Here is a 13,637-nt window from a genome sequence, read left to right on the forward strand (position 1 = left end):
GCTTTCATGCATCCTTCGTCTCACCGACTGTGCTGCTGCTGAAACCCAATCTGGTGTGTTGTCATGGGACTGTCCCTGTGGCCAGGCAAGCTTTAACTACCTGAGCTGCTGCCACACTTTCCTAACACTCACAGTTTTCTTAGCTTCAACTGAAATTGTACACCATGATGTATGTGTGTGTGTGTGTGTGTGTGTGTGTGTGTGTGTGTGTGTGTGTGTGTGTGTGTGTGTGTGTGTGTGTGTGTGTGTGTGTGTGTGTGTGTGTGTGTGTGTGTGTGTGTGTGTGTGTGTGTGTGTGTGTGTGTGTGTGTGTGTGTGTGTGTGTGTGTGTGTGTCCTTCCGTCCTTGTACAGTCATTTTACACCGAGTGTCAGCGTCCACGCAACCAATTACAGCTCTAAGTCTGTCACTGTAGTGAGCGGTGGAATCACCTCCTTCTAGAAACATCCAGTGTCTTTTTCTGACACAGAAATAAATTCACCTTTTCCTCCACTATGAAATTGATCATGTGGCGCTTTGATTTAAAAGTATAACCCTGACAAATGAGCTAAAAAATTGAGAGCATTATTTACTGTATAGAGTGAGAGTTGAACTCACAGCCTGTTTACATACATGTACTCATCATCATCTTGTCAGTTGTTAGATATTAGTTAATGACAAACTTTAAAATGTTCATTGACAATGCAGTTAAAACAGAATAAATTAAAATATCAAAGGTAAACCTAGTACAGTCAACTTTAAGTATAACATGTAAACGCTGATAATTCTGTTTGCTGAGCGGAAATGACCTCAGTCATTCAGCAGGTGGTAACAATGACTACGGTACTATTTCCTGTTTACTTCCTGGAAAGCAACCATGCTAAACATGCAGGTGACGAGGGGACAAATACATAAAGATTCTACACATTTCTATTCTCAGTGGAGGAAACTAAAAGGGTTGGACTGCATTCTGTCGATCTAGATGTTTCTTTTGATGATGTGATAGTATCTTGAGGATCACAGGAGTCACTCTACAATAAAATGCACTCAGACATTTATACTAATCTATACAGTATGTTTTATAAATGTTCAGTCTGGCAAGTGATCATATCCAACAACAACAAACTAAAATCTTCATGTTGCAGATGAAGAGTTCTACCAGACACTATGGATTAGAAGCGAGATAGTTCAACTCATTTCATTGCCATTTCCTGTATCGTGTGTATTGATTTCAATGGGAGAAGTGAACATGAACACAGATTATGACCTCTACGGTAACCACCCATTTTCACAAGCCACATATCTACAGAACATTCTGACAGTAAATTTTCTTTGAGACCTGTATCCGTCTCAGCAGCAAAGTCTTGCCAGATCAGGGAACACGGCAAAACTATACTTGTGAACGCCTCAGATAAATACTTTTTGTAATGCTAAATATGGCTGTTCGTTGTGTAAATATCTAATGTTAGTAAAATTAAATGTACTAATAAATTATGCTCATGCTCTTTTCATCCACCCAATAAACTTTCAAACAAGGCCACACCCACTTAGGAGACAGGAAGTTTATACCATTTCAATCCATTGGTGCTGCCTGACGTGTGGTATCCTTTGTATAGACAATCTTTGGTTCCGCCTACGGAGACACTCAGCAGTCTACAGATTTATACACATACATATTTAGTATGTGTGTTAATGTAGTGCATTACTTTCTGTGTTTGTGCATGTGTGTTGTCTCATTGCTTGGATCTGTAAATGTAACCTGAGCAAAAGCTTCAGTCAATCCCCTCTGCCCTATGATACCATGGAGAAATGCGCACACACACAAAAATTTTCCAGCATGACATACAGCGGGACAACAGAGGTTATTTTGGGTGCACAAGGGGAACAAACTGTGTCTGTATCAGTTCATCTGTATCAAAGTCTTTTGCAATGTGTTTATAGCACAAGCTGACAAGGGGGGGAACCATAAAATATATATATATATAGTGCAAAAATATATATATAATAATCACACACACACACACACACACACACACACACACACACACACACACACACACACACACACACACACACACACACACACACACACACACACACACACACACACACACACACACACACACACACACACACACACACACACACACACACACACACACACACACACACACACACACACACACACACACACACACACACACACACACACACACACACACACACACACACACACACAAGTTGTACTCCATAAGATTTGAGATACGTTCTTTCTAGCGACCTTTGTGGTGGTAAGATGTGATTGCAGGCGAGCCTGTTCTTTCAGAGCCTCCACCTTGTCACGTTCACAGTCACTATGTGTTATGACAATTTTTTATTTTTTGGATCTTTTATAAACATGTAAACTCTTCTTCTAGTCCGTCCCCTATATGTTACCCTCTTAAATCCATACATACACACACGTTTCTATTACACTTCTGCCCTTACTACAAGCCTGACTCAGAAGTTGGAATTTCCGATTACAAGTGAACGCATAGCCGTTGGCGACAATCTAGGCCGGCAGACCAACCGCTGTCAGCAGCATCACTAACATGGCTATTTATTTACATCTAGCCTGCAAATGTAGAAGTGCTTTCAATAGTAAGTAATATGATCAGTCACCATTGTTTTTACTCACTCTTTGATAGATAGTAACTTGAAAGATAATTAAATAGATGGGAATCTTACGGAGTACAACTTTAAGACTGAGGCCAAAGAATGACATACATAAAGTGCAACACTCTTGCTGTCATGTGAAAACATTTGTGGTTCTCTCGTTTCAACTATAGATGGAGAAACTTTTTTGACTGCTTTGGCCTGGGAAACCCTGTTACATATATTTAAAAACAGGTCACTACCTTTACAGATGCAAAGTTTTCGCCTGACAGAGATATGTTCATTTATTATCCAATGAAGAAAAAAGTGACACTGCAAACAACAAAACACTCGCTGACATCAAACCAGCAAACTGAGTTCACTGTCGCAGACACCAACAGCACCAACAATGAGACATGCTAGATCATCAACACGAATGCATGTGTAGCACTCTCAAATGAGAAAACAGACGAACATCTACACAAACACTGCAATGCAGTCTCTTAGCATGTGAAGGAGATGAGTTGAAAGATAGGGGCAGGTAGGGTTACAAAGCAGAAGTCAAGTGGAAATCGATGCGGGGACTCTACGTACGGAGGTCGACCTCCAAGCGGAAAAGTTGCGGCAGTCTGGTAAAGACTCGAGCTCAGTCACCTCCTAAAATGTCACACAGCAAGAGAACGGCACACAGAGAAAAGAAATGTGTATTTCTTATGCTACCACAGGAATATTGGAAATCATGGATTTGTCAAAATGAAAAACACAAGAGAAAACAATAAAAACATACACAGACTGTTGCTATAAATAGCCAGTGGCACAAAGACACTGTCACATGCATGGACACACAGATACTCTAACGCAATCTCCCTCTTTTAGGTGCACTCACCAGATACCAAACGTAGTGAAAACGGTTGAAAATCTTCATTTCTTTTTTTTACAGATTTTTTTTTACAGAGTGTGAGACCCCTTTTTCTCTGTGAGTGTTCCCCTGTGATGCCAACGAATCTCCGCTATCTCAAAGACTCCCTGTGTAGCATCTCATTGGCAGTGTATCACTCTAAGCAGTGTGGCCTGTCTCTTCAACAAACCCTCACCTCCTCCTCTTCTGTGGTTGTGCTTGTCTATCAAAACGCTCTTCACTGCCTTTGCTCCTCCTCCTGAGGCCTAAGCGAAGGTCACCTGTGTGTATGTGTGTGTGTGTGATGCTGGTGTGCCTGATAGTTAGAATAATCAAGTAGACTGTGTAGAGGAGCTCATGCATTAAACATTTATACTGACTTTAATTTAACAGACGTGCACTCGGCCTTTCTCTTTCCTCTCTCATCTTCCTAATGTGTGTTTATAAAGTAGCTAGTTCTTTTATCACACTGTTTGAGCCTTAAGATGACTTGAGAAAAGCATTTAGTGCTAACTGACTCTGGATTATTCTTGCAGAAAGACAATCAGGCCATATTAATATCATAGCTATTTCAAAACCAATGACACATAATTTCTTGTTTTATGAGACAAGTAAGGAAAATCTTTAAGTCAGCAGCCCGTCTCTTTCTCTCTCTCAGTCTCTCTTTCTGTTAGCACCATTGTGACGCTGTCACAGTGCTGCTGCTGCACAGAGGCTGATAGAAGGCATACTAAGCACAACCACAGGACCCTTTTGAGGATGGAAGGTTTCATCAATATAATGATAATGGGAAGGGTTTGTGTGCAAGCACAAAGAGAGTGGACAGTGTACATAGGATTTAAAAAGAAAGAAAAATATCTAAAATTTGGCAATAAGTAAAGGTTTAAGTGTCAAATTGCATAGATAAAAAAATTATAGGGGGCAAATATAGTTATTCATCAATAATAACAATTCATCAATTACTTTACAAGACTTCTGGCATTCAAAACTCACTTTATGGCCCATACTCGAGGTAAAAAAAGAAACATTCTCTGCCCAGATGGAGTTTCACAACACTGCCAGTATACCCAACCTTCACACATTATTCAACCAGTAAGTGATGAGGAGACGAGTAAACAACCTGCATCTCTGTTTTGTTTATGTTAGTGAAAATGACTTTAAACACCAAGGCTGGTACAAATCATTAGATAATTTCATAGTAATCATACTACGAAATATAAAATCAGCATTTTATGTTCAATTGCAAGATGGTAAAATAGCTCAGGCCACAGATACAGTCGCTGCCACAGCGAGTGAATGTCTATGTACATACCCAACCTGCTGAAGTTTCTTTGAAAATCATGCAAAACTACAACCTAGTGTCAGCCTAATATTATAGTAAGTGACACATCGACTTTGACCTGCAACACTGGGGAAATATTAATGTGATATATCATTAAATAATGCAGCACTGTTTGTAAGCACAGGTTAATAAAGCCACTGTAAATTGTAAACGAATCATCTAAATAAATGTTGTGTTTTCTAATTTCCAAGGTAAATATGCCGGTGTAACACATTCATTTTCCACTGCACCTGTAGAACGTCATACCCATACTGAGTACTATGAGCATGAGCATGCTTCACTTTATTCCATTGGAAACCTTTGAGAGATAATCCAAAATAAATTGCCATTACCAAAATACCAAATACCAATTTGCTGGTTTAACATCTGTAAATAACTGAACAGAACAAAGCACTAGACAAGCAGCATGAGACAGTGTGGAAAGTCATGTGCAATAAGGCAAAATGGTGTGTGTGTGTGTGTGTGTGTGTGTGTATATATATATATTTTTTTTTTTTAAGACTGCAAAAGTCACAAGGACAGAAATCTATTCAATGGCATCATATCATGCATCATGTTGCCAGTAGAATCTTGTGATGAACCGGCTCACTTGTCTCGCTACAAATTATGTGAGCTGCAGAGGTGAAATCCAAGCAGTTACAGCAATGTGTACAGTATCTATCCAGCCATGCAGACATGACACAGAAATGATAGTGAGGAAAAAAAGGAAGATAGACACATCTTACCTGCAGAGCAGCCTGAAGTGAGCAGGAGAAGAAGAGATGGGGAAAAAGAGCACAAGTAGAAGAAAAGAAGAGACAGTTGGTCAGGAGTGTCTCTGTATAAAAAGACAGACGAGAGAGCAAGAGAGGGAGCGGTGGGAGCGAGACGATATATAAATAGCATCTAGATAAATTGAGGAAGGGGAGGTGGAGGATAGGTGCTCAAGGACAGGCGGAAGTTGGCACGTGTACCATCACCAGCTGAGCAAGAGGGAAGAGAGAGAGGGAGAGAGGACAAAAAGCAAAATAAAAACTCAGATGGAAAAGGCAGACAAAATGACAAAGCAATAGAAGGAAAGAATACCAGAGTGGGTGAAAAAAGAAAGACATTTCAGAAGATGTACTACTTGCACACAGTCAGAGACTGAAATGAACATCACTGACAAACAGACAAATGAACGGAAGCCCAGCAGTCAACAGCTGGTGAAGAGCTGGCAGAAGGCGCCTGAAGTTAATGATGCTGTGTGATGTACAATTAAAGTGAAGGACAATTTACCACCATCACATACTGTAGCTTAAGATAACACAACATAACATATCAAACATGGTAACACCACACATCCTGCTTAACCTTTATTCTCAAAAGAGAACAGTGTCCAAAATTAACACAAGTTTTTAAATAACTAGTAAAGACTTTTTAGAGAATTTTGACGTTTAAGGACAAAAATGCTATATACATTTAATTTCTTGTCAAAACTTTGGCAGACAATATATCAACAAGTGTGAGTCAGCAGGGATATTAGGGTTGGTGTGGGTGTTGACCGGGAGGGTACTGACACTCAGCCTTGTTTGTTTGGAATTGGGTTTCCGTCAGTCTTAAATAATGGATGGGTGTGTGGCTGAAATCATCCTCAGGGTTTACCTTACACCTAAGAGCGAAGCACTACCTCCATTCACTCATTTGACAAATGTACAGTGAATGGCTGAAATTGATAGCTTTGGTATATGAATGCTCCCGCAGGAAAATTATTTTATATGCAACATTTTTTTCAATTGCAAATAATTGATTTGTCCTTAGAATAAGGGGTGCTAACAAATAAATCATCTTGTCAATACTGAGTTCAGGATTATTTGACACTTTGAAAACATTATGCATTTATTGAAGTTGGAATTTTTTTACAAATTTTTAATAGTGGATTTTCTTGAACTTTAAATATTGTTCAACTTAAATACAAATTAAAAAATGTATGTATATGCAATTAGAATAATATGTAAAAATACATTTAAATTAATATTATAAAAATATTAAATACAAATAAATAAGATCAAATATGTTATAATATCTTTGCACTCCCACAATATATATTTAATACGTAGAAATACTAACTAAAAATAAAATTTTACCAAAATAAATTTGATCAGATATGTTGTGGTTCACTGCCACAGCCTACTGAAAAAACCCACAGTAATATTGAACATCTTGAATGCTTTCATTCAGGGTGCTTTACTGGCGCACATATACACCAATATTTAAGCACGGTTTCCCCAACTCTGGCAGCATAGTGTTCAGAGAGAGTTTAGCGCAGATGAGCAGCAAGGGGGGGTTGTGATCAGAGAGCTACGAGCGCAAGAGGCCGTGGGGTAAAAGGTTAGTCCTGGAAGAGCAAAGAACATTGCTGTGGGTTTACTTTTAATTGGAGTTGGCCTGAGCGCAATGAGAACGGATTTGTGGGATCTAACAGCCATAAAGTCACTACACATGTAAGAAATCCAGGCTCAGACACACGCACACACAGAGTGAGTGAGCGTGTGTTTATGTTTCTGGGTTTTTCGGGTTGCTGGGCAGAGGAGGAGGCTAAAGTAATTGTGTGTGTTTTGTGCGCAAAGTGTGAATGCTGTTTAGTTTCCATGTGCTGTATGTTTAAATGTAAGAGAAGATGGGACCATATTGGGTGTACCTTTTGCTGGATGGTGGAGTGTTTCTGCTCCATGTCCCTCTTCTCTTTGGCAGCATCCACCACCAGCTGGTCCAACTGCAAGAGACAGAACAACTTATTAGTCAAGCTTACCAACCCACATGGTCACGAGTTCTTATTTCAAAATAGCATACACAAACGTTTCAGACTCATTCCTTGAGTTGTTGTTGGGTAAATTCAAATGACTGAAAAACAAATACAACTAAAAGCATATTCTCACATGGCCAGGAGGTTTTGCTTTGATGCCTTCATGTTAACCTTCTAATTCAAGGCCAAACACGACTTTCCTTTGATGTATCTCACCATACAATTATAGATAAAGCAACGAGTAAGTGTGAACGTCATAACACCGGGCCATCCATTGAATGAAAACCTTCTCTTTGACTGCACCCGAAAGGTGAAACGTAAGCGTGTGTGCAAAGAAGCCTTCCTTTCTATTCTTGAGAACATAAATGATTCTAGCAAATAAAAAACTTTTCCACAGGCCACATGAGACAAGCAAGCCGTCTCCTCTAAATAAAATGGGCCGTGCTGTGGAGGCTTCATCATGTGTGAAATTGGATGGGGGATGATTGATTCTCCTAGTCCCGGCGAGTAACCATCGCTTGGCGAGAGGAAAACAACAGATCTTTTGAGCAGAGAAGAAAGCAACAAATTAAACATAAAGTGCTGGAGGTCACAGGGTGATGTGAAAATGTGCCATTTTGTCTTACAGCAGTGGAATTCTACTGTGTGCCTCTTGATAGTGTGTGATCGCAATTTGACCTAAATCCTCGTGTGTCGGCCCTCAAACATGAAAGGATCAGTATCTGCACATTAAACATGAGTGTTGCACGTTCACTTTGCATGAGCTGTTTTTGTCATATGCTTTTAATGCCTGCTGTGGCTTTACACACTTGATACTACTGTATACCGCAATTTCAAGCTAAAAGGCAATTCAGACTAATGTGTTATAGAGAAGTCAGTGTGCCAAATGAGATAGAAGAGGGTGGAACCAACATTTTACTTCCCTTCTCATGGTAATAAAGCTTTTTGCAGATTTTAACATTTTTTTCTTAATTGCTTAAATGTTTTTGGCTCATTTTCTCTCAGTGTCTTTGCATAATTACGGAATAACTACTGAGCTGATTTTCATGAAACTTGGTGGAAGGATGGAGCAGAACCCATTTAAGGAGCTGTACTAGACATTCAGAAAATTAATATAACAGCAAACAAATATTTTCTATGTAAAGATATAGTGGAGTAATGGCGCGCTGACAAGCAAATTAAGTCACTCTCCCTTTGTGTGTTTTGTAATCAGAGTTTCTCCGTCTGTTTTGTTAATCGGCCGCGTGCATGTTGGTGTACGTCTGGATTTGATGAGTTGGAGATTAAACAGTATTTTTGAGTACAGCAACTTTAAATTTTAGAGTGGATCTGAATCACAGGACAACTACACAAATTGTTTTTCATTTCTGTTAGCATTGCAAAACGTCCAAAGTTCCCTTCTAATTCACTTTGATTTCTTCCATAAAATACGCTACTTTTGAGGGAATGTGACAAACATTCTGAGAGTCGACACTTTTGGAGAAGACACTATTTGAGGGAGCCGGATCTTTTGTTTTGTTTGGAGAGGAAATGGGTGGACGGCAGAGCGGCAGGCTGATAACATCAGATGGGAAATGTTCTCCCCTGTCGCACCATAACAACTAGTCCAGTCCAGTCCATGACGTCTTGCTGCTTCTATCTGTATCTGCAAAGGCAGGTGTGTGTTTGTATCTCTACATATTTTGTGACAGATTCACCTTACCTTTAACATCTCATCTATCTTATTATTCAGCCCCACGGCGTCAGTAGAGACAATCACCCTTTTATGATTCATTTTTCTCCGTTTGTTTGCTACTGACCACAGCACCACACTGCTCAGGCTTCTGCTCAGACCTGTCTTGATGTGTAACACTATGATGACAAACAACATGTTTCATGGAAAAGATACAAAACTTCCTTTTGAATGAATGTATTCACACAACACGTCCCTCACCCCTGAGGGTTTGTGTCATGTGAAGATGCGATCAGCAGAATATCTTATATTTAGAAACAGTCCCGCTGTTTCCAAAGACAAGGGTGGAAGAGTCATATAGTGGTCATTCAAACTTAGTTCATGTGGGTTGATTCAGATTCTGATTCATTCCCAAACAACCATAGGAACATCACTGTAACAGTTCCTTGGTTTTTTACTACTACTGTATGCAACTTTACCAACTTCCTTTAACGGCTGGGCTATATGGTCAAAATCTTTGATCTTAATAAAAGTAATTTCATCTCTTGACAGTAACGAAATATATTACAAAAAAACGCTTTGGGGTCAATTAACTACTTGAGTGAGTATTGAGTGTAATCTCAATTTATTAAGATCGCAGTTTGGCCGATGGTTTTTCAACATTGCGATAGGAACAATATACAAAAATATTTATGATATTGTTGCAATAGTATGAAGCCTTTACAATAACAGTCTCAGAAAATATCAGTTTGTTGGTATAAGTTATTAAACTATTCACTATTATTAAATTATTATTTGCCTACCGAAACTTTGCTATTTGCTAAACTATTTTTACAAGTAAGCCAGTGCGCCGGATTTCAACTTTTTTCGGACTAATTTCTTCAGATTTGGTCTGTGTAAAAAGTCTACATTTTTAATGAAAAACATGTATTTTTTTCATTATTGTAGCTAAGTATTTTTATATCATCATATCACCCAGCCATACTTCTTGTTCCGCAAACTTTATAGAATAGATGAAGACCAAGATGTACGAGCATTTTTGTTGGTCTTTAGTGTTAATTTTCCCACCCTCTCTGGGATCTCTTTCTCACTGGCTACAGGAATCTAAGTCATATTATCAGACCTGTTGACAGCTCCTCCACACCTCCCTGCACAGTCTCTCCACCTTCTTCAGCTTCATGACGGAGAGGAGAAAAGAAATAATCCACAATCCTCTTGTCACTTCGTCCCACAGCCTGGCCTCTGATCTTCCTCTTCTTTCGGTTTTGCACCGCTCCAAATTCAGTTTGACAGGCTTACAGTCCACACAACCCAGTTATGCTTCTCTATCTCGGTTCCCTTCTCTCTCCAGGATCTGGTTTCTAAAACAGTCCTTGAAGTCTTTTTAGTGTTGAAGGCTTACAGTCCATGCGTTTCCATTCTACTTCAATCACTCTTTCCTTTGAGTAGATTATATCCTGCCTCTAATCCCTTCCTAAAATCTGCGTTTCAAAGTGGGTCCTGTCTTCCCCCTCTTCTATTCCTGGCACTTTTTGGTTCTGTCTGTCAGTTTCTTGATAGCACCAACATCAGATCGTTCTTACTTCAGAGCACGAGGGTTAGAAACCACAACTCTTCTCTCCAATCCAATTTTAGAGGACCACTGTCCAAACTCTTCAGATCTGGCTTTGAAAATTGTCTTTTTTGTGTGTTTTTCAAATAAAAAACACTCTTTGGTTTGTTGGTTCATACATCAGGAAAAACATGTTAACAAGCTACACTTTTCTCTAACAGAGTGCCCTCTATTCTTCTGCTCCTCTTCAGCTCCCCACTGTGCGGCTAGATTAATGGTCTTGCATCCAATTTTCAAAAATGATGTCCTCTCATCCGGCTCTTCTACTGCTTCAGCCTTTATATTCCACAACCCTCCGCATCAATCTCAGGTTTCTTTGCTGTGTCTGCTCAGCTGACTGCCAAGGAGTCTGACGGTGGGAAAACCCTTTTCCAGGCCTCTAGCTGCTTTCTTCCTCATTCCTGCTCACTATAACAGCAGTTCCACTGTGATAATCATCTTAAAGTCAAAATCGAGCCACCCTCCTGCTCAGAGGGAAGGCTCTGTTTATCAGAGGATGCACACAGACACACACACAGAGAATATCAGTTGACGAAAAGATAGCAGTACACACACACTGAGAGGATAAGAACACAAACACAATGAGGTCGTGTGGAGGTGAAGGCAGAAGGTCGAAGTGCAGTTGTACTGATCCCTAATGATGCAAAAACCCACCACCACCCATACCACTCACACTAAGAGGATGGCCAGAAGTTACATTGCAGGTCGCACCTGAAACACCAAGCTCTGAGCCCCCTGAACAGGAATGCTCTTTAGGTAATCAAACAATATTGTTCTTCTCTACATAGTAAAACGTGTTTACTCATGACAGTGCACTGGTATGTAAACTTAGCTTAACATTTATTCCGCTACTCAGCTCAAAATAAACTCATGTTTGCTTATGTTGCAAGGATTTAAACTGTATGCTATGATAACATTGTGTGTCCAGTGGTAGCTTAGCATTTATTTTTACAAGTACAAAGTACTTATTTAAAATTAAAAGGAAAGAGGATAACAAATTTTGAGCCAACCATCTCTTGGCTAACAGATTATAAAGAATACCGTCTGACGACAAATGAATGTATTGGTATACAAGACATACAGTTGAACCTTAAGAAAAGATTATGTTCAATCTCACTACTTTTTGATAAACTCTAGCGAGGCTTTGTGAGCATTTTTCAAACTACTGAAAGTCTGGGTAAACCATGACATTATGTAACAAAATATTGTATGCATTTTTCCTTTATTTCTTTCTATCTCTTACACATACTTTTTCTTTTTTCCTCTTTCTTTTTTTATTTTCAGTTTTGCTATTGGATTTATGTTTAATGTCATTTCTATTACCCCTTGTACTTATTTTAACATTATGGACATTTCGGAAGGGGGAGGATATTACTGATGTCCATAAGTTCAATTACAGCATTTCTGTGTAAATTTCCACTGAGAAAACCACACTGTATACCTGCTGCAGATGCTTTGTGTTTTGGTGACTGTCAAACATATTGATGCACACAGATGCATCGGTGTGTCAGTTTCTGTGCAAACTGTAACTTGTACCTGTCCTCCAAGCTGTTTCATTAGAGGTTGTAGTTCACTGAAGAGGTCATATCCTTGATGGAAGAACGTCAGGTGGGCGTACATGAAGGACAACATCTGTGGAGAAGACGGTGAATATTCAGAGAGCCAGTAGAGCTGCTGCACAGACCATTTGATGTGTCAGAAAAGTCTACTCACTGATTTAAGGATTTCCGATCTTCTCTTTGATTGTAGCACATTGATCTGTAATGAACAAAAACAGTGACATGTAGGAAGCTTTTAGAATTTATGTTTTAAGGAAATTCTGAAATAAAAGAAAACGATAAGGAAAAACTGAACACATACAAGAGAAACCACCAGACTAAAAAACAAAACAAAATATACAGCAACAAGATAAAGCTGTGAAAAAGAAATAAATAACATAAGGCAGGAGGGGAAACAAGGTAAGATGCTGGAGAACAAAGAAAAAAACTTTTTAAGAAAAGGACAAAAAAAAGACAGCAGACAAGCGTGAAATGACTCGAAATGAAGCAGAAAAATCGCCCCAAGCATTACTCCTCACCGTAGTTCCTCGTACTGACACTAGGAGGAGCTCTGTGTCTCATGTTTAACCCAGGCATGGGATTGAAGCCTTTCTCACCTATCATCTATATTGCCTTGCTGCATTAATTGTAGCCTTCTGTCTCTCTCCCTCTCTCCCTCTCTGCCTCTCTGCTTGTGTGTGTGTATGTGTTTGTAGCAACCTCCTCTCATCTAAAGCAAATTACCACGCCGCTCATCTGGCCCGAGAGGTTACGTTAATGTTGCAGAGTAGAGATAAACTATGACAGGTTGTAAATACAGACGCTCATTGGCTTCATTGGCACTGACAGGAACAAATTACAACTAATGACTGCTGCGTGAAAGCGGAGTCACTGATTAGGCATGCTGGATGCATTTGGCTACTAGATCAATTTTAACCATCTGCTTTTTTGTGGTTGAGAAAGCAGGGACATCATAAAGTTCGAACAACTGAAGAATAAAAGTTAAAATACTTAATGTGGCCAGCAATATTTTATTTGGCTGTAGGGTGCAGGTTGTGAGGCTCTTTTCCTTGGCAACATTAACCACACTTGTGTTTATACACAGATGTTAACTCCCACCCAGCGGAGGAAGCTTCAATTTCCGTCCCCAAGCCACAGTGGCTGATGCATCACAACTTTTACAAGTCACCTCCTTTTC

The 13,637-nt window shown here is 39.5% G+C and overlaps 1 protein-coding gene across 2 annotated transcripts in view; it reads right to left on the minus strand.

The window, feature by feature from the left end:
* Nucleotides 1–13,637, minus strand: part of LOC310945334 (arf-GAP with coiled-coil, ANK repeat and PH domain-containing protein 2-like) — a 53,409-nt gene that overhangs the window by 15,913 nt on the left and 23,859 nt on the right. For both annotated transcript variants that reach the window (XM_083911395.1, XM_083911396.1), the window contains exons 7-9: nt 12,615–12,659; nt 12,438–12,533; nt 7,513–7,587 (exon numbers count right to left, since the gene is read on the minus strand). In XM_083911395.1, coding sequence (XP_083767521.1) covers nt 7,513–7,587; nt 12,438–12,533; nt 12,615–12,659 — 216 coding nt within the window. The remainder of the gene's footprint in view (nt 1–7,512; nt 7,588–12,437; nt 12,534–12,614; nt 12,660–13,637) is intronic.

Source organism: Echiichthys vipera, assembly GCF_963691815.1.
Source record: "Echiichthys vipera genome assembly, chromosome: 3".
Taxonomy (NCBI): Eukaryota; Metazoa; Chordata; class Actinopteri; order Perciformes; family Trachinidae; genus Echiichthys; species Echiichthys vipera.